Source organism: Microtus oregoni, unplaced genomic scaffold (genome assembly GCF_018167655.1).
Source record: "Microtus oregoni isolate MIOR12 unplaced genomic scaffold, Mior012 000023F_ref0000262, whole genome shotgun sequence".
In the NCBI taxonomy this organism is placed as follows: domain Eukaryota; kingdom Metazoa; phylum Chordata; class Mammalia; order Rodentia; family Cricetidae; genus Microtus; species Microtus oregoni.
Window position 1 is genome coordinate 19,805,266 of NW_024543082.1, and position 20,015 is coordinate 19,825,280.

General features: G+C 47.1%; 2 protein-coding genes across 8 annotated transcripts in view; both read left to right on the forward strand.

Moving 5' to 3' along the window:
* Positions 1-2,775, forward strand: part of Gramd1c (GRAM domain containing 1C) — an 80,034-nt gene extending 77,259 nt beyond the window's left edge. For all 4 annotated transcript variants that reach the window (XM_041673403.1, XM_041673404.1, XM_041673406.1 and 1 more), the window contains one exon: positions 1,037-2,775. In XM_041673403.1, the coding sequence (XP_041529337.1) occupies positions 1,037-1,117 (81 nt within the window). In that variant the 3' untranslated portion in view covers positions 1,118-2,775. The remainder of the gene's footprint in view (positions 1-1,036) is intronic.
* Positions 2,776-3,249: 474 nt separating this feature from the next.
* Positions 3,250-17,141, forward strand: Zdhhc23 (zinc finger DHHC-type palmitoyltransferase 23). 4 transcript variants are annotated; one of them, XM_041673298.1, is made up of 5 exons: positions 3,250-3,477; positions 3,920-4,097; positions 9,546-10,256; positions 12,086-12,253; positions 14,165-17,141. In XM_041673298.1, exons 3-5 carry the CDS (start codon positions 9,565-9,567, stop codon positions 14,430-14,432), a joined length of 1,128 nt encoding a protein of 375 aa, XP_041529232.1. In that variant the 5' UTR covers positions 3,250-3,477; positions 3,920-4,097; positions 9,546-9,564; the 3' UTR covers positions 14,433-17,141. The 4 variants fall into 4 exon arrangements, with proteins under 4 accessions (XP_041529232.1, XP_041529230.1, XP_041529229.1 ...); XM_041673296.1 differs by having other exon boundaries at positions 3,251-3,477; positions 3,920-4,182; XM_041673295.1 differs by lacking the exon at positions 3,250-3,477 and adding an exon at positions 3,496-3,637 and having other exon boundaries at positions 3,920-4,182.
* Positions 17,142-20,015: the final 2,874 nt, after the last annotated feature.

Genomic DNA, 20,015 nt, shown 5'->3' on the forward strand with positions numbered 1-20,015 from the left:
GGCTCAGCATTATGCACTCCACACTTAGCATTGTGTCCAGCATGAAACAGACACACCAGGTTTGTTGAATGAACACATGAGCGAATACAGTAAGGAATAAGATATGTTTCTTGGTCTCATGTTGCTTTTAATTTTATCAGAGAAGTCAATTTTTGTTTTTAAAAGGAGGATGGAAATCTGAGGTAGGATAGTGATCCCGGAGTTCAGAGACAGGGTCTTCGGGAAACTTCTATGGGGTCGGTGGTATGGGGAAGTTTTAGGACTGTGGAGAGGATGCTAGATGGCTTAGCCGCAGGGCTCGAGGTGTTGAGGGGAGTGTGAAGAGACCACTGAGCCTTGAGAAACCTCTAGGAAACCAAGGCGTTCCCTTTAGATAGTAAGACAGACTTTCTCGAAAGAACTGCCCTCATTATGGAAAATTATTTTAAGGTGTGTTACTCTTGTTAATGAGGCATTTGTTTGACTCCGTGAAGCTCTGATTCTTCACCTGTCTAAAACACCTGATGGTTCAATAAAGAGCTGAATGGCCGATAGCCAGGCAGGAGAAAGGGTAGGCGGGGTTGGCAGGCAGAGAATAAATAGGAGGAGACACCTGGGAAGAAAGACAGCACAACAAGAGCACAAGGAGAAGGAGGAGGACATCAGGGGCCACTCACCCATATAGGCAGCCTTGCGGTCAGAGTGAAAATAAGATACACAGAAGAAAAGGAAAAAGCCCAGAGGCAAAACGTAGCCCGGGATAATTTAAGAAAAACTGGTAAGAAACAAGTCAAGCGAAGGCCAGGCACTCAAAACTAGGACTAAGCCTCTGTGTGGGATTTGGGAGCTGGGTGGTGGGACCCCCCAAAAGTCAGACCAAAAAGAGCCAAAAGAGTAAGAGCAAATACACACAACGAGACCCTCCGGCACCTGTTCATGCAGCAGAATCAGGTACTGGATGGTCAAGTTCTATTTGAGCATCAACATAAAGAAAAAACCTTTGGAGTGAAGTAGCAGTAAAAATTGCAGTCTGAATTTTTGGTCATGTTGTTTGCAGCTGAAGAGCTCACTCGTTATGCTTCAGAAGACCTTCGATTTACTAAACAAGAACAAGACTGGGGCGGCTGTGGAGAGCTAGCGCCGAGCTGCGGAAATCGGACACCTGGACCTGGAAGGGACCGAGGATGGAGGCTGTCACTGTCACGAGAACAGTTCTGATATTTTATGTCTGGATTTCTACTAGGAAAGCCTTATTTAAATAACACTTACCAAGTGGTTTCTCTCCAATAGCCTTAAGACTCTATCTTTTCACTTCTTATAGATATTTTTAAGCTGTGAATTTCTCCAGTGAACCATGAAATATATTTTGGAATTGAAATCTGTGACACAAAAGGGAAGGGAGACACCCTGGGCACGGCGGCATTTTTTCCTATGCTGAGGCTTGTAACTTGACCTTCTAAATTTATCTGTTAGCACAGAGGCCCTGTGTGCCCAGTGGTCTGTGAGTTGTGTTCATCACTGAGTTTAAGAGCCCCAAAAGCTACAGAAACATTTTTTTTTTTTTTAGGCACAAACATTCCAAGTTTGTATCTTTAAATGCTACAGTCTCTTCATTGATTTGGCATGCAGGGTCAGTGGTCAAACCCTTTGAAACTCTGTGTTGTCTGAAAGATTCATGGGCCATGTTGTATCTTAATGAAGGAACACACACACACACACACACACACAATCTTATATGTACCAGAGATGAGGTGTAGGATACCTCAGAGTGAACTATTTTTAGTTTTAGAAGCCAGAAGATTATGATAAAATCTGGGCATTTCATGAAAGAGCAAATGAATCCATGAACTATGCTTGGATTCAGCCTAGCAGGGCCCGATGATGGAAGTGACCCACCTGGTTGAAAATAATCCATCCTTTTTCAGTAGCTGCTATATAGTTTCATTCTCTACACATGTGTGTAGGCTGTGTCGTTGGCAAGTTACACGCTGGGCTACAATAAAGACTGTGGGGTCCTTGCACACTGGCTGAAGTTGAGAGGCACAAACTCGGGATTTCAGGAAAGCTGCTCAGGCAGTTGCCTCAGCACAAGGGGTTTGTGAAAATCATGACGTTGTGACCTGACATCAGCTCCAATCCCCAGGATTTAGGAAAAGTCTAGGACATAATTGTTTTGTTCTCTAGAGGCCTTTCTTCGTATATATATTAGACAGGGCTTCTCAACAGCTCTGGCTGTCCTAGAACTCACTATTGTAGACCAGGCTGGCCTCGAACTCACAGAGATCTGCCTGCCTCTGCCTCCCGAGTACTGGGATTAAAGGTGTGAGCCTCCACTGCCTGGCACATATATTCTTATTATTTGAACAACCATTACCTTTAGTGCAATATGTCACCAAAGTCAAATGGCATTGCTGACAACAGTTTTTGATATGCCTGTTAAAAAAAAAAAAGAAAATACGGACTGGAGGGAAGTGGGTTTCTCTGGATGAACCCCAACTAATCTACCTGGAGGGGGTGCAGAGTGGTAACTCCTGTTCGTTTTGTTCGCTTTTGTTAAGGACATACAAAGTTTCTCGCTGAGAGCAGGAGTGACTGGATCAGAAATCTGAAATGGTTAAATTTAGAAAAATGTTAACCGTCGAAGTGAATGTTTTTTTGTGGTTTCTCTCAAACTACTTTATAATATACCTCAAGGATTACCAACGTTACTTTGTAGATAAAAGACTAAATATGTATGCAGACTTAATAAATCTGAATGTTATGTAGTCTGACTTCAATAAAACCCAAAATATCTAAGTTGTAATTTTTCTTCTGCTTCTGCTTAAAAACCAAACCTAGAAAGCCTGAGGTAGGCCCACAGTTCTCACTGATTTGTGCAGCTATAAAACCCAAAGAGGACTCTCTGGGCAATTTCATTGCAAATATGCACACTACTGAAGCAGAAGTACCAGAGAGGCCTGACTGGAATGCAGACCCAACCTCCAGGACTCAAGAGCCTGAGCAAGTTGGATAAGCCGGGACTTGGGAGCAGCAGCTGGCCTAAAGGGAGGTGGGCGACTAGTGGGGTGGCACCCCAGAACACGGCGGTGCAGATCGAACCCAACGCCTGTTGCGGGCGCAGGAGGACGGCTGGTGGCCGGCCAACTCCCGCAGCGCGCAAATGCCTAGGTCCCATCCCTTAGCCCGGCTGCACCCCGAGGGCCCGGCGCAGGTGCGGGGTGGCCCGGAGCGCGGCGGGGGAGGGGCCTCGTGGGCAGGCGGCGCACGTGCGGGGCGGCGGGATCCCGGCGCCGGGGGCGGGGCACCCGGAAGCGCGCGCCGACCTGCGGAGCGGCGGCCGGGGGCGACTGGATCGCAAGGCAGGCGCGCGCACACCGGCGGTGCAGACAGGTGGGCGACTCCACCCTGCACGCCCGAGCCGGCGGTGCTGGGTCCCAGACGCTGCCGCGCCCAGAGGAGCCGGTCCTCCTCCCGGTCCCCGCCTCCGTCGGAGGGCAGGTAACTTCTCAGCCAAGGTCATTCTCCAGGCCCGCCCACGCCCTCGGAGCGCTGGTTTAGAGTGGGCTGGACGGAGACCTCGGGGCTGCCGGGGACTCCTGGCAGCCCGGGGCGGGTGGATGGTTGAAGCGCCGAGGCGTCGCTGCCTGCACCTGCGAGGGTGAGTTTCCACGGCGCACAGCCTCGGGGTGGGGACCGCCCGGCTCTACCCAGCCGGCACCCGCAGGTGAACTGGGCCGCCCTAGCCCTGCTGTCCCGGGCCGCGTGGTCGGCTGTCGCCATGGGAACGGTTGGTACCCAGGTGCTTCTGGGCTAGGAAGGGAGGTGAAGACACTCAGAGCCCCAGGAGTCAAGGAGCCCTCTTTCAGGCCACGCGGAGCCGGGAAAACCTGATGGAAACAGGACCCCTCCCCCCCTTTCTTTTCATTTTTTTATTGCTCAGGCGTTGGCGTTAATCACAAGCGAGGATGTGTTTACAGGATGTGAGTTGAGTTGTTGCCGCCTTTGCCTTCTGAGAGCTTCTGATGGCTCATGGTGACAGGTGCAAACACTGAAGGGCAGTATGAAGCCAGTAAAAAAAAAGAAAACCGAAGAACCTGAGTTGGAGCCCCTGTGCTGCTGTGAGTATATTGATCGAAATGGGGAAAAGAACCACGTGGCTGCTTGTTTGTGTGATTGTCAAGACCTCGATGAAGGCTGTGACAGGTAAGCATACAGTTTTCAGATGCTGACCCAACTGCTGCTGTTGAGATGTACCGTGTATTCTTTCAGGGTTGCCTTCCAGAGTGCTAGAATTTGCTCTTGGTTCTATTCCAAAGGATCGAAAATAGAGAATAGTTTTTGATGTCGTGTGAGGATTTTGTAAAAATGAGGTAGGTAGCAGTCCACGGCTGTCCAGTTCAGTTCTCGAGGACTTGAACAGTTTTCTTCTTACAGGATGAGCATGGGGAGAACACGCAGAACAAGGGAGAGTAGGCAAATTAAATGTGTTAAATAAAGAGCACAAACCAGCCCAACTGCAAGTTTAAATGAACAATCCAGGAAGTTGTTACATTTCCAGTGGTCTTAGCGGAGCCCATGAAAGGCATCATTCCCGCTAGGTCACGTGGGTCTTGGAGGTTGAAAGATTGTTTTCTGCTCTTGGTTCACCCCTTGTTTCCAGGGAGAAAGGTCATGTATGCCCCACAGAGAGGACTGTTTTATGTAAGCAACAATACCATCTTGTCTGTACTGTTGTCTTATCTTTGGCCTTTACCTTCACCAGGATCTCATCGATGGAACTTGCTATCTAGAGGGAGACTTTTTAGCGTTAGTGAAAACCATTTTGTATCGAGCGACAGTGAACTGGTTTTCACCATTTTTTTTTCTAAATCTTTATTTTTAAACGTCTACTTATGGAAAGCATGATGTGCGAGGAAGAGGGGTGTTGGGGACACACTTTTCCCAGAAGCAGCCCCTTTTGGTTACAGAGTCACTGTAGGTTGTTAGTCTAGCCATGAAAACGCTCTCCCTGGGGACCACAGCACTCTCCTGTCAAGCTTCACTCTTAAGCCCATAACCTCTTTATAATTGTTCCTTGTCTTTTTCTATAGTCTTTTTAAATAGGTAGCCTTAAATATAGCTTCTTTAGACTTAGTCTGAAATCCATACTGAGAAAATAGAGCACTTTGCACTAATGGCTGGAGAAACTGTCACTCAGGGCTGTGGCTTCTCCATTAACTTTGCTGACTCTTGGTCTCTTCTGGCCCTCGAGGCCTGGAGACAGCTGTGCTTCCCGCTTTCCCCTGACCCTGCTGCTCTGTGACTCCAGGTCATCATTTCCCACTCACTTTACGGTTCAGACCTGCTCAAAAGAACTGTCTAAAGTTATTTTTGCATAACCTACCTTAACGTTCTTGCTTGTCTTAGTCCACTTAGGCTGCTGCGACCAAATCCTCCAGAGTGGGTACAGATGGTAGATGAGGAAGCCTGCAGTTCTGGAGGTGGAGAAATCCAAGGTCAAAGGTGCTGGCAGATTTAGTATCTGGTGTGAACCCTCTTCCTCATAGATGGCATCATCTTGCTACATCCCCACATGGCAAAAGGGATGGATGACCTGCCTGCCTTGATCTTTTGTGTGGATGTTAATCTCATTCCTGCTCCACCCTGTTGACTTCATCACTTCCTAAGAGCCCTGCCTCTTAATAAGATCCTATAATAAGATGTGGATTAGGTTTGAACTAAATGAACTTTAGTGGGCCACAAATATTTAAATCTTAGCAGTCTACCTCTGGTCCCACCAATGAGTATCTTTACAATCAAAAGACGTTCCTTACATCCCAACAGCCTCAAATGTTTAATTGTGCAAGTGTCGGCATAGACATGTTAAGTCTGGACAGTGGTCTGAGTGGCACTGTCTAACCCATACAGTGTCCTTCAGCTTCAGGCCTGTGGGTAACAGGCTGTGGGCAGAAGGGAGGCAAAGAGCACTTCCTGCTGCTGCAGAGGACCAAGGTTCAATTCCCACTATACACATGACAGCTTACAGCTGCCTATAATTCCAGTCCCAAGGGATCCAACACCTCCTCTGACCTCAGTGGTCACGAGGCACACACGATACACATATATACATGCAGGCAAAACACATGTACACATAAACAGAGAAGAAATAACAGTTACGTACTTTGAAAACACAATAGTGAAACATTCATTGAAAAGACATTTCCATGGCAAAAAATGAGAAATGGGAAATGGGAAAGAAAAAGGGGAGGACAGGTCCCATTCCCACAGGGCAAATGACAAGTCTTTTTCTGTTTGTTTTTTTGGAGACAGGGTTTTTCTGTGTAACAACGCAAGTCTTAACTATAAGCCTACCTTCCAGACACACAGATCTGAAAGTTGGGCTCCTGTGGGTGCAGCTCACGACTCAGTTCTCATGGGTCAGAGTCTCGTTCCTGCACAGGGATGGTGTGCTGCTAGGTCCACCATTCTGGGGTCTTGGTCAGTTATTAGCCTGCAGCTTTACCAGGCATTGCCTAGTGAGGTTCTGTGCCGTGGTCCCAGGCCCATGAGTACACAAGACAACACCCTAGTGAGGACTTTGTGGGGTGACTCCACTCTGTGGCACTTCTTAGCCTTGGCCTTGATGCACTCTGGAACATTCTTTGACACTTATATGCATATAACCATGTCCCCACAACTCCTGTATTCTGTGAGGCTGTAGAATTGGGAACATACGATGCCACCCAAGTTTACCATTGGTGTCCTTGAAAGTAGTGGCCGCTGCAATCTCCACTGTACCTGGCTTTTCAGGAACCACACCTGGGGTTTCTGTAAGACACTACACCAGACTGTAGGAAGCAGAGACTTTATGTGACTACCAGTGAGCCCTGAGATTTCAGGGGTGTTCTGAGCCACTTGCTCTCAAACCATGGTGCCCTCAAGGCCCAAGCATTCTAAGCTTATGATAGGAATACAACCGCAGTCTCAACTGCTTTAAGGGTCATCCTCCCATTGTCTTGATTAACAGCACAGGGCTGAGCCATTGTCATCTGATGATGGACTCTTTTCACACAGGCTTTCCCAGCTGTTATTGTGAGCTGCCATGTGGGTGCTGGGAACTGAACCAGGGTCCTCTAGAAGAGCAGTCGGTGCTCCTAACCACTGAGCCATCTTTCCAGCCCCCACAGTTGTTATTGTATAAACAAGCTAAGAAGGCTGAGAACTTTCCAGATCTTGAGGTGCCGTTTGCCCTTTGGTTTTACATTGTGTCTTTTGCTTTGGTTTTGTCTGTTGGTTTTCTGAGACATTTCCAAGACAGGGTTTCTCTGTGTAGCCGTGGCTGTCTTGGAACTTGCTCTGTAGACCAGGCTGGCCTCGAACTCACAGAGACTGTCCTGCCTCTCATGTGCCACCACTGCCTGGTTGTAAACATGATGTCTGTAAGGTCATGTGTTGTATGTGGATGTACACGTGTGGGCTCCTTGTGGACAGTGGTTGGTGTCAGGTGTCTTTCTGAGTTGTTTTTCTGCTGTATTTTTTCAGACTGTGCCTCTCACTGAGCCTAGGCTTCCTCAGTTGGCCAGACTAGCTGACCAGCAATCTCCAGGAATCTCCTGTCTGCAGCTGCCTGCCCAGCAGCACTAGGAATATAAGCTCACACAACCATGCCTCTCTGTTTTTATAATGTATGTGCTTGTATAGCCAATGTATGTCCCATGGTTTTTATGCATAGGTCAGAAGACAACCTGCCAGAGTTGGTTTTCTCCTTCTACCCTGTGGACCCTTGTAGTATGGAGGTCGCTTGTGTTTTTCCCGGCTGCCCAGACTCCCGAAATAACCCCATAGAAACTGTATTAATTAAATCACTGGCCTATTAGATCTAACTTCTTGTTGGCTAGCTTTTACATCTTAATTTAACCCATTTCCATTATTTTATATTTTACCATGAGGCTCGTGACTTACCGGCAAGGTTACAGCATGTCTGTCTCTGGCAGTGGCTGCATGGCTTCTCTCAACTCTGCCTTCTCCCAGCATTCAGTTTAGTTTTCCCTGCCTAGCTCTGTTCTACCCTATCGCAGGCCCCAAACCAATGGTATTCACAGCATAACTCAAGTCATCTGCCATGGTGGCAAGCACCCTTATCCGCTGGGTCATCTTGCTAGCCCCTTGTCCAGATTTTCACATGGGTGCTGGGGATGCAAACTCAGCCCTCTTGCTGTCATGCAAATACTTTGTCAACTGAAGTTACCCTTATTAGCCCCTAAAGTCACCATTATTATTATTATTAATTATTGCTTGTATATGTATTTATGTGTAGCTGAAAGAAGATGTGTCAGATGTCTTATGCTATAGATCCACCACCCTAATTTCTGAAACAAGTTTTCTTCACTGAATCTGGAGCTCACTGACTGGATAGAGTGTATAGCCAGTAAACTCTGGAGGTCCACCTCCTTAGTGCTGGGGTTACAAACACATACCATCACACCTGCCTTTTTACACAGGGACCGGGAATCTAAACCCATGTCCTCATGTTTGTATGGCAAGCGCTTTGCCCACCGAGCCACCTCCCAGCCTCTCATATGAACATAAGCATCCAAGAGAAACTGTGCAGAAACCCTGGACACTTTGATTAGAGGTTTCTATCAATATTTAGTCCCATTACCCTTCCACAAAACTCTAGGACACGAAGCCATCTGCTTCATACATGGTGTGTTCGTGCCACGTCTTCATGCGGTGAAATCAATAGGCTCCTTTGGCCTCCTTTATAAAGGGTCTAATCCCATTCATGAGGACTCCTGTCATGACCAAATCACCTCTTACAAGACCACCCCCCTGAAGGCCTCACTGTATTGTTGACTCTGACCTTAAGTTGCCGGGATCAGTAATCCTCCTGCCTCAGGCCTTCATGCACCTGTAAATAAAGGTGTGAGCCACCATGCCCACCAGCCTCATCACCTCGTGCTCATGTGTTGAGGATTAGGTTTTAAAAGTGGAGCATTTAAACAGCAGCCTGCCTAGCTGTGCAGAGTCAGCAGACACAGTTCTTTTTAGTCCCTGCTTATGTGGCCACCTGTCTGTCACAGCCTGGCTCCTCCGGGGCGCAGGGCAGGCTTTGAGCTGCATCCGTTTCTCTTGGCTGCAACAGCGCCTTCCTTCTTTACCAGCTGACCAGGCTAAGTACAGACCACACCGTTCCGCTAGGCCCCTTTGGTGTCCGTCCCCTGGGCTTTTCCAAGTTCATTGGAAGAGCACTGCCACTTATGTAATACTTTTTGAATTTTCACTGTCAACTTTTACAAAAAGATTCATTTGAGTGTCTGCCTACCCACTCAGGTCTAGACATTTGTGTGGAATATGTGCATATACCTGTGTATTTAAGGAAGAATGCTGGTTGTTACAGTTATAAACATCATCTTCCTATTCAAAAAAAATGATACTTGAATCTGAAAAGCTTGGCTTAGCAGCGAGGGAATGAAATGTTGGCTTTTAGTGTTCTATCATTTATGCTGCTGTTTGACATCTGGGGCCCTGTAGTTTTTAATTCACCAAATCCCTGTGAAGCACATTGTTCTGCTCTCTCTGAATAGATGGCTTACCTGTAAATCAATGCGGCCAGAGACTTGCGAAAGAATCACAGATACAATTTCTGATCGCCTCCGAATTCCTTGGCTTAGAGGAGCCAGAAAAGTTAATATTAGCATCGTCCCTCCACTCGTGCTTTTGCCAGTTTTCCTTCACGTGGCTTCCTGGCATTTCCTGCTGGGGGTGGTGGTTCTGACCTCCCTTCCCGTGCTGGCGCTCTGGTACTACTACCTCACTCACAGAAGGAAAGAGCAGACACTGTTTTTCCTCAGCCTTGGACTATTCTCACTGGGTTACATGTACTATGTGTTCCTGCGGGAAGTGGTCCCCAAAGGGCGGGTAGGGCCCACCCAGCTGGCTCTCCTTACCTTCGGGTTATTCCTAATACTCTTAGCCTTGTACCGAGCCAAGAAGGATCCAGGCTACCTCAGCAATCCAGCTTGCAGTGACAAATGCCCCAGCAACAGCCAAATCGAATGCCTGATCAAAAAAGGGCAAGAGAAGACCAAAGGGTTCCCTGGAACAGATCCCTCAGGGAGCCTCAACAACCGCACGCTGAAGGATGATATTAAAGGCTCCTCCAGGGTGGCACTTGACAGCCCTGCCAAGGTGAAGGAGGACTGGTGTGCCAAGTGTCAGCTAGTACGGCCCGCCCGGGCATGGCACTGCCGGATATGTGGCATCTGTGTAAGGAGAATGGATCATCATTGTGTCTGGTATGTTGGAAAAATCTGGAAGCTCTGAAAATAAGTTCATAGGCTACCCATATTTGATCTTCCTCTGTGCTGTCCTGAAACGTCTCTTTCCCCAGTTTTACACCTTGTAGATATTTGTAGGCTGTGAGGATGTTCCCGCTTAGTCACCAGGTTCCTGAGTTTCACAGATTTAGTCCCTTCAATTTCCTGAAGGGATGAGCAGAAAAACTTTGGGAGTGGCTCCCCACCCTCCCCCTTTTCCTTCCAGTTTTTTTTTTTTTTTTTTTTTTTTTGGTGGATTGAAAAAAGAAGAATAATTTATCAGGGGCTGTGGAGATGGCTAAGTTCGTAGAATCCTTGCTATGCAAGCATGAGGACCCGGGGTCCCTCAGCATCCGAATACAAAGGCCATGTGCTTTCAATCCCAGCACTGGGAAGGCAGAGGCAGGAAGATCACTGGGGCTTGCAGGCCATCCCGTCTAGCTGGATTAGCAAGTTGTTGGTTCCATGAGAGACCCTGACTCAAAAAATATGGTGGAGAATGTTTGAGGAAGACACCAACATCAACCTCTGTTTCCACACGTAAGTGTACACACGTACATGCTCGCCTATGAGCACACGTGGTTCCTGTTTCCAGGTGACTACTGTTTTCTGGCTGTACACCCTTAATCATTTTTTTTGCAAACAGGGATTGCCATACACCATTGTAGTTGAGGTCTTATCAGATATCCCTTAATTGGTTTTCTGCCCGGAGATAGACTTTGTTTTGTACCTTCAAGCTGGCTGGTGGCAACAGGCCCCTCTGGGTGATGCTGAGCTGAAGGGAGCAAGCAGGACTCAGCTCTGAATGCTGTCAGCAGCAGGTGTGCGCCTGTGCTGCTCTCAGGGGCTCTGTCTAAGGAACTACACCTTAGGCCTGCAGAGAACGGAGAGAGTGAGCGCCGGAAATGCGGGGGGTGGGGGGGTTGGGGGTTAGGGGGGCATTGAAATGGCCAAGTGCATGGCCTTAGGACAGGGACACCTCTTTTCTGGGACTTGTCTTTAGGTGTAAAGGGTTGTTTTTAGTTTAACACATGAACTTTTCATTTATCCCCAATGGGTGCTTGTGCATGCAAGTGTGTTGGCCATTTCTAGGTCCTCGTTTGTAGAATCTGAAACCTCTGGCCACTGAGCATCCTGGGATGCTTGGGCAGAAGAGAGCTGACCTGTGTACCCTGCCTTCACAGAGGCCATGACATAGGGCCTTTTTTTTTTTTAACCCGACCTGCTTCCTAATATCCTGTTCTCCATGCTGTGCACAGTTTTAACTGCACCGAGTCCTTTTGTTGCTCTCATGCACAGTGAACAGTTTCCAGTTTTGTGCAGTGTTTCTGACTGCACCTTTAAAGTTTTCATACTGCTTAGTCTCAACTTTCCTCATATCTGGGTGATCGACCTCACTTATTAATATTTAGGATCAGGGCTTAGGGGTACAGCCCAATGGTAGAGTGTTTGCCTAATACGCACAGTGAACCAGGTTCAACCCCCAGTACTACATAAAAACCCATATGTGCCTATGCATGTTTATGTATGTATAAGCACTATATTTAGATGGGTAGATTTGCTAGCTGGGTTCTGCTTTTTTGATTAGTCATGGCTTCAGACTAAGGGATAATGGTTCTACTTTTCCATAGAGAATATAAGACTTTGTCACACAGCAGACAGGGTTTTATTTCCCTAAACTGAAACCTAAGATGACTTAGGGTTTCATAACTGAACGTCCTACTGTCTCTATTTTAAAGGCTTTCTTGTATATCGTGTGGGTTATATGAGACATTTTCAAATGTGTTTTCCCCCTCTGCTGTTTTGAGGATAAACAGCTGCGTTGGAGAATCAAATCATCAAGCATTTATACTTGCCCTTTTGATCTTCTTGCTCACTTCGGTGTACGGGATATCGCTGACCTTGAACACCATTTGTAGGGACAGAAGCCTCTTTACAGCCCTCTTCTACTGTCCTGGAGTTTACGCAAATTACAGGTAAGTTATGGAACATTCTGTTAAGAGGGTCAGTGAGGAAGAAATAATTGTTGCCAGAAACAGACCATTATTTGCTCTTAAGTTAGCTGTTTTCAGTCAAGCATAGGGCAGGCTTTGGAGATGCTGGACATCCCTAAAATTGCAATCAAAGCTGTGCAGTGGTGATGGGTGTGTTCTGGGATAATGTCAGAAGCATCATTGATGGCATATACCTTTAATCCGAGCACTTGGGGTGCTGAAGCAGGTGCATATCTCAGAGTTCAAGGACAGCTTGTTCTACAAATCACATTCCAAGACAGCCAGGGCCACATAGAGAGACCCTGTCTCAACAGGCAAACAAACAGGCTTTGGCTTTACCAGGAACTCCCGCAGCTGAGAAGTTCCTGTGTGCCTGAGGTCGCAGCTGGATCCTTTGGAGAGTTGCTCATATCTCTGTAACCTTTCTCTTCTCTCTAACCTCTCATGGTTTGTTCACCACTCATGATTACTGTGTTTTCTAGGTCAAGGTTCCCCAGGCATCATTAGGTGGGAACCCATTTATAAACTGCAGATTTCCATGCTCATGTGTGTCCTGCTCCTCCCACCCCCACACATGAAGGGTGCTCTTGCCCCCCCCAACAGTGTTCCCCCCACACACCAAGAATGTCTCATCACTCCCATCCCCCCACACCAAGGGTGCTCCTTGCCCATACTGTTTGTTCCTTCCCCCTTCCCTCAGCATGGGCGCTCTATGGCCTCTGGTTTGGTTCTTTTCTTCCTTCTCACTCCTTGTTCTCAGAGCAGCTTCTGCTTCTGCTACCCAGACACCCTGTGTGTTGTTAGTCCTCATTAGTCTTTGCAGAGATCAGAGCTCCCTACTCTAGGTTTGGACATTGCAGGTATTTTAGAGAGATTATTAACCCTCTCTCCTTGTGGTAACTTTATACTTTAGACATATGGATAGTCACTCTGAAATTCTTGGCCAACACAAGGGTGATAAGTAATGCAAAGTGTCTGTTTGCTTCGTGGGGTGAAGGAGGTGCCCAGTCCCACCATTATGTCTCACCCCACTTTATGTGGTGATTGCTGTCCCCTCAGCTCATGGTGAACTTTCAGATTTGTAATCTGTGAGGTCCTGTTTAACTTCACACATGAAGAGTCTGTGGTTTCTTCCCAGCTAACTCTTCACCGTGCATGTGTAAATGAACATGGCCTGATCTTTGATTATTCTGAGAGACAGCCCCCAGCCCATAGTTTGTGAATGAGCCTTGAAGATGTTTTCCTGCCCTGTGTGATTTAGTTTGAAATATTAGGTTCCTATAGCTCTTTTTTTATTTTTGAAATTTTTTATTTAATTTACAAATGTCAAGTATATGTGGCTGCTCCCAGAGGCCAGAAGGGGGCATACAAGTCCCTAGAACCAGAGTCACAGGTGGTTTGAGCTAACTTACTAGGGTGCTGGGAACTGACCTCATGTTTTCTGGAAGCGCAGCAAGCACTCTGAAACCCTGTGCCATAGCTCCAGCCTGGCTCCTACATATACATAAAGGGCTGTTAATGTTGAGAGTTGTCCTTGTAGTACTCAGTTAGCGCTAGACTGTAGACAGAACATAGCCCTGTTCTTAGATTTCTTTCTCCAACTTCCTAGAGCACAGCAGTAATGACCTCCTGGAACCTCTATTTCCTCCTGAGTTAGACACAGCTTAGGAATTGCTCATTTATTGAACAAGTGCTACAAAGTATAATGAAACAGCCTTTGCTAAATATAACATGCTGGGAAACTATGTACTAAGAATCCAAAGGAAAATCTAAAAGGTTCAACTGGGCATTGGTATTCTGAAGCTACTGTGATATCCTCTAATCAGAGGAGAGGATGCTCAGGTCCTTACTAAAGAGTACAGATGTTCAGAAAGGCTTCCTTCTCCAACACAGCTCGGCTCTGTCCTTCACCTGTGTGTGGTACTCCGTGATCATCACCGCTGGCATGGCCTACATCTTCCTCATCCAGTTGATAAACATCAGCTACAATGTGACCGAGAGGGAAGTCCAGCAGGCCCTTCGGCAGAAGACGGGCCGCCGGCTCCTCTGTGGGCTCATCGTGGACACAGGCCAGTACAACAGGGGCTTCCTGCGCAATTGGTACCAGTTCTCCACCCTGGGCGCACACACTGCCCACGCCCCTGCTGAGGACATTGTCTGAAGTGCCTTCCGTGCAGCCTGAGGGATACTCCTTTCTCTGTCCTGTCCATTTCACACTTCGGTATCCACGAAGGGTTCATCTTCATCACCGTCTTCTCAGACGTGTAGGGCCGTGCTCAGGTTTGAAGACAGGACTGAAGAAAAGGTCATTTCCTCTGACTTCATAACTTAAGGGATATTGATACTGAAGCTGCAGGCGTAGAGCCGTTCCTTTCCGGTCACCTTCTGACTCAGTCACCAGAAGCTGTCAGGGATGTGCATTACTCAGGCACAGGCCAGTAGAAGGAGTTTCTGCCTGTTCATCTGAGGAGGAGTGTTCATAGGATAGTTCCTAGTCCTCCTCTCAGTTCTTAAGAGCCATATGACCCCTTGGTAGAGCGGCTTTCCCGAGTCTCAGGTTCCTCTGATGGGGGCCTCTGCTGCCTAGCTACCTCCTGGAGCAGCCATGAGGGCCATCTGAGGAAGGCCGTGAAGCAGCCTGTAGATCAGAACATTGAAGCCAATATTATTAAGACAATCGGTGTGTACAGTTATAGAAGTTCTTAGTGACAGACCTTTCTCCTCAGGACCGGGGGTGACAAGAGGCTCGATGCTGGTCATCTCGTCTTACTATCTACGCTGTGTGCAGTGGGCAGCAGTTTAAGTGACGAGTGTTTGCTGATGGATCATTTTAGATTTACTCTAATGCTAACAAACATTAATTTCTTTCCTCCTTCCCATTTCACCTGGTGAGGTGCTAGCACACTGGTGGGTGATGGTGGCTGGACGGGAGGAGACTGTCCTGGGAGAACATGCTACCCCCTCCTGCCTAGGGAGGCTGATTAATATCAAGGGCTTGATTTTTTATTATTCATGTATATCTAGTGCTGTAGGTTTATAGCACACAATGGGAACATGCGCCTGGCATGAGCTCTTGGGGTGACTGACAGCTTCCCACATCCACATTGCTGCTTGCTCCCCCTTCCCTACTGAAAGTGTCTAGGAGAGAAGAACCGGTATGTGCGCTTTCTGACAATGGACACCTGACTGCTCTTCCTAACTCCCGACGCTGCGCTGCTCCTCTGTGTCCCAGAGCTGTAACGTAGGAAAGACTGTGTGTTCCCGCAGAATGCGCTGTCTTTCTGCTCCTTCTTGACGTCTTTGGTTTTTACACATGTACTGTTCTGGGATCCCAGATCAAAGATAATTTCTGAGACCTTAAATTTGCCTTGGCCTTGTTGCTCAGAGATGGGAAACAGTGCTGCATTTTCCCTTTTGTGCCTGCTTGTGAGCGTTGAGAGGAAATACCACCACCTCTGGATTAGCCCTGTCCTTTGCAGCAGGGGCCACCCTTAGAGTCGCCACTAGCCAGGGCTCTCCTGAAGACAGGCGCCACATATTCATCCAGGGTTGTCATTGCTCTCCCCAGAGATCTATTGTTAACGAACACTAGACTCCATATTCTACTGGGGTTCACTAGAGAGAGCCTGGGGGTGTTTGCAGTTTCTTCAGCGATGCCTGTCCCTGGCATAGAGTCAGACACTCATTTAGAATGAAAGTTGGCTTGGATACAACTAATTTCTGTGTGGGTTTTAGGTAAGAGAGATGGTAGTAATGTCAGACAGTCTATGTGGGCAGAAATTGGTAGTTTTCATGTCTCTTGAATGCCAGGTATATAGCCAACTCTGAATGTCTGGCTGCTGCCAACATTTATAGAAATCATATAGTCAGTATTTGTAGCCTGCCTCGTTTCCAGCAGCAGTGCAGATGTGATGGTGAGTGCTGCAGCAAGACCCGTCACTGGGAGAGTGGGGATGACCACTGCCTTCCTCAGTTTGCCATCAAGGGCCAGTTCCCCGCCTGCTGTTGGGAGGACTCATTTTCGGCTCTTTGGCTCACTGGAATGAAATGAAGATGCTTAGGTTTTCTTTTTAGATTTTCTTGTGTGTGTGTGTGTGTGTGTGTGTGTGTGTGTGTGTGTGTGTGAAGGCCAGAGAGCTCTCTTAGAGCTGGAGTTACACGCATCTGTGATCTGCCTGCTGTGGGTGCTGAGAACTAAACTTGGCTCCTCCGGAAGAGCAGCCTGTGCTGCTAACTGCTGAGTCACCTCTCTAGCCCCGAGTTTAAGTTCCTGGTGAACTGATGGGAGGGTTTCAGAAAGTCAGCCCTGTGAGAAGATCCTTGTTTTGTGGATCTTTCAGCCTTCCCATTCACTCTTCCCTACTGAAAGTGTCTAGGAGAGAAGAACTGGGTTTGTTCACTTTCTGACAGTGGACACCTGACTGCTCTTCCTAACTCTCGATGCTGAGCTGGAACATAGGAAAGACTGTATGTTCCTGCAGAATGGGCCGTCTTTCTGGCAGAGATGGGAGATTAATATGAGGAAAACTCCCTCTTGATGTGTTTGGTTTTTACACACATACTGTTCTGGGATCCCAAAGATCAAAGGTCATTTGTGAGACCTTAAATTTGCCTTGGCTTTGTTGCTTCATAGAGGGAAAGCAGGAAATACATACTCAGCCTTCTGAAGGGCTTGTTTTTAGAAGACATTACACCAGGGGCTGTCTATAAGCAGCTTCCGCTAGGCCCCAGGGTAGCTTTGGCATATTGTAGTAATAGGAGCAGCGGGGCTGCATCCCCGGCACCCGGCCGCCCACATGACTAGCTTATGCCCCGGAATAATTACACAGAAACTGTATTCTTTTAAACACTGCCTGGCCCATTAGTTCCAGCCTCTTATTGGCTAGCTCTTACATATTGATCTAACCCATTTCTAATATCCCTGTAACACCACGAGGTGTCTTACCAGGGAAGATCTTAACCTGCGTCTGTGTCCGGTAGGAGAATCATGGCGACTCCTTGACTCAGCTTCTTTCTGTCAGCATTCTGTTCTTTTTACTCCACCCACCTAAGGGTTGGCCTATCAAATGGGCCAAGGCAGTCTCTTTATTTAACCAATGAAATTAACACAAAACAGAAGACTCTTCCCCCATCAGCATATATTCCTAGACTTTTGAGCTTTCTTATGATTGCCACTTGTTGGTGGGATTCTGTTGTAGACATTGGTATTCTCCACTAAAATGAAGCCCTAGATGTATTTCAGGGACAGTGCTGTCTATTTCTTCAGCCACATGGCTGTCTAGGAGATTGTAAACCTCTGCTCTCCCAGTGGCGCTTTCCTTTGGTGAACGCATTGCTTGCCGTCTACCTAGAAGGAAGATGCTGAAAACTTCTCTTATGCAATAGTCCTTGATACTTCTAATATTTTTAGCAAGAGGAAACTTTGTATACCAGAACCTTCCACTGCCAGAAAACACAACGCCAGTAAGAGCCTGTGTAATGCTGATATCTGCCCAACAGACTTACTTCCTTTGGTAGGACATCTGCTTTTTATAGAAAGCTCAACCGACAGAAGCAAAAAGCTGTAGACGCAGAGCTTCACCCTCAAAGTTTAGAAGAAACGTTCTGTGCACTCGCCCATCTCTTTAAAGCAGCTGAGTGGGCTTCTGTGACTTCACTTTCTGTTAGCCATACTTTTTAAAAATGAGACCTTCTTCCAGACAAGTAGTGGATGTGACTTGCGCTGGAGGCACCTGCTTGGAATCTGGTCTGCTTAGCAGCAGTTTAAACACGCAGAGGTCGTGTAGGCAAGAGTGAAAACCATGTTAACTAAACTGAGCACCACATGGAACTCCCCATGTCCTGCTGCACTGGAGCTGGCTCTGAGCATCCACTGTGGGACAGCGGGGAATGGTGAGCGAAGCAGCCTTGCTCTACACTGGGCTTGAGCCTTCTTGGGGCACAGTTCACCTTTAGAAATTCATATCTAAAAGGCAAAGCTTTAAAACCAGAGATGGTTTGTTCTAATGATCCAAGTAGAACTTGGATTTTTTTCAGGCAAAGCCATTGACAAGCTCCGTTCATGGTGCCAGGGGCTGGTGATTTGATGATGATTTGTTAGGGCTCAGGGACCTTTGCATCTGATCTAATTTCAGGATCTGATGTTAGACTAAGAGAAATCCGGGAATGAATTTAACATTAAATTCAATATTTAATATGGATGGCCCATCAACAGGCTGGAGGCTGAGGGGACAGCTGCACTTCTTTTGTGCCTGTGTCCACGGCCTGCCACCTCAGCTCAGAAGCAAAGCCTTTTAAATGTTTTACTAAACACTGCCATTTGTGCAAAATAAAGTCCTGTGACAAGTTGTTTAAAAGGAAATAAAGTGCTTTCTTTACAGAAACAGTTGGTGATTCTTGGTGTGTCCTGAAATGGTTTGCCTTAAGAAAACCCTAAGCTGCATGACCTCCTGACAACTTCGTCCCCACCCGTGGTCCTTCGCTGACCCTGAACTTCACCTTCCTCTTTTCCTCCCTGGTTCTGTAGATCAGATACTGTTTATAAAGGCAGCAGTTAGCAGTCATGTTTCAGACCATATCTTCATCATGGCCCGTCAGGAGTCTGATCCTTGCAGAAGGGTCTATAAGCTGGTACTGTGGCCTAGTCAAAATATGTGTCCCAGAGAAGCCATTTCTGGTTGGTGTTGGGGGTGAAGCCAGATAAAGTTTAAGATGGAAAACTTAACTTTATATGACTTACTTAGGGCATGTTTATTGAAAGAACTCAGCCTTTTCTGCAGGCTTGTCATTAAATTAATATTTGTGTGTGGCTTTGATTTGTGTTTAGTTGTTTTCATGATTGTGCTATAATTATAAACAGTGGTTTAGATGGAATGAGAATAAATATGACTTCAGTCCCATTTTTCTTGTGGCCATTGGTCTTCAAAGTACTTGTGTTTTTGGATGACAGCCGCATGGTGATGTTAAAGAAGAAGGTGTGTGGCTGGGTTGCGGTTCTGCCGTTCTGTTGTCTCTCAGCCCACCCTCCACATCTTTCATGACAAAAGGACCAGAGTCTGCACTGCACTGCGGCTAGGTAGCTTCAGGACGATGCTGAATCAAGCACGCTCACTAGTCTACCAGTTCAGATGTCCTGAGCACCACCATCTTTCTCATTTTACTGTGCGCGTTTGTAGACTGTTTGAATTTGTCATAATAAAGATATGTTTTATAATGGGAAAAATTCCTAGCAGATGATTCTGTGTAAAAAAGTTCACAGAAGGGAACATTTGATCAATCTTTATAGAATCCTAAATATTAGAACATTCTTTGAATTCAGTCTAAGTTGCCAGGCCAAGCAGACAAAGCAGATGGATTACTTAGAAGCTGCAGTTGGGAGCATGGCTAGGCATTTTGATGAGGGGCTGGGTGGTCCTCGCTGGAGCTGTTATTAGCGTTTGGAGTTTCCGACATGCTCAGCAAGGTGCTTGGGCGTCCTAGATGCTCTGAACTCAGGATGGGCCGCTGTGCTGCGCTGCAGCTGTGTAGAGTACCTTTTAACTGTGTGTGCCATTGGGTAGGCTGGGCTCTGTCGGGCACTTGTCACTCATGCTGTGGTCATAGAACATAGGCTGCCCCTCCCTTCTTTTCTAGGTCCTCTCTGCTTTCTGTTTCCATCCAGTCTTCCACTTAACCAGCACCTCACAGTAAGTGATAAGGACACATCTTTCTTCACAAGTCCAGGCAGACAAACCCTCATCTTTTT

Coding starts and splice junctions, on each gene's coding strand:
- Zdhhc23 (XM_041673296.1), top strand. CDS start 4,040: ATGAAGCCAGTAAAAAAAAAGAAAACCGAAGAACCTGAGTTGGAGCCC. Junction 4,183..9,545: donor CTCGATGAAGGCTGTGACAG/GTAAGCATACAG, acceptor CTCTCTGAATAG/ATGGCTTACCTGTAAATCAA. Junction 10,257..12,085: donor ATGGATCATCATTGTGTCTG/GTATGTTGGAAA, acceptor TGCTGTTTTGAG/GATAAACAGCTGCGTTGGAG.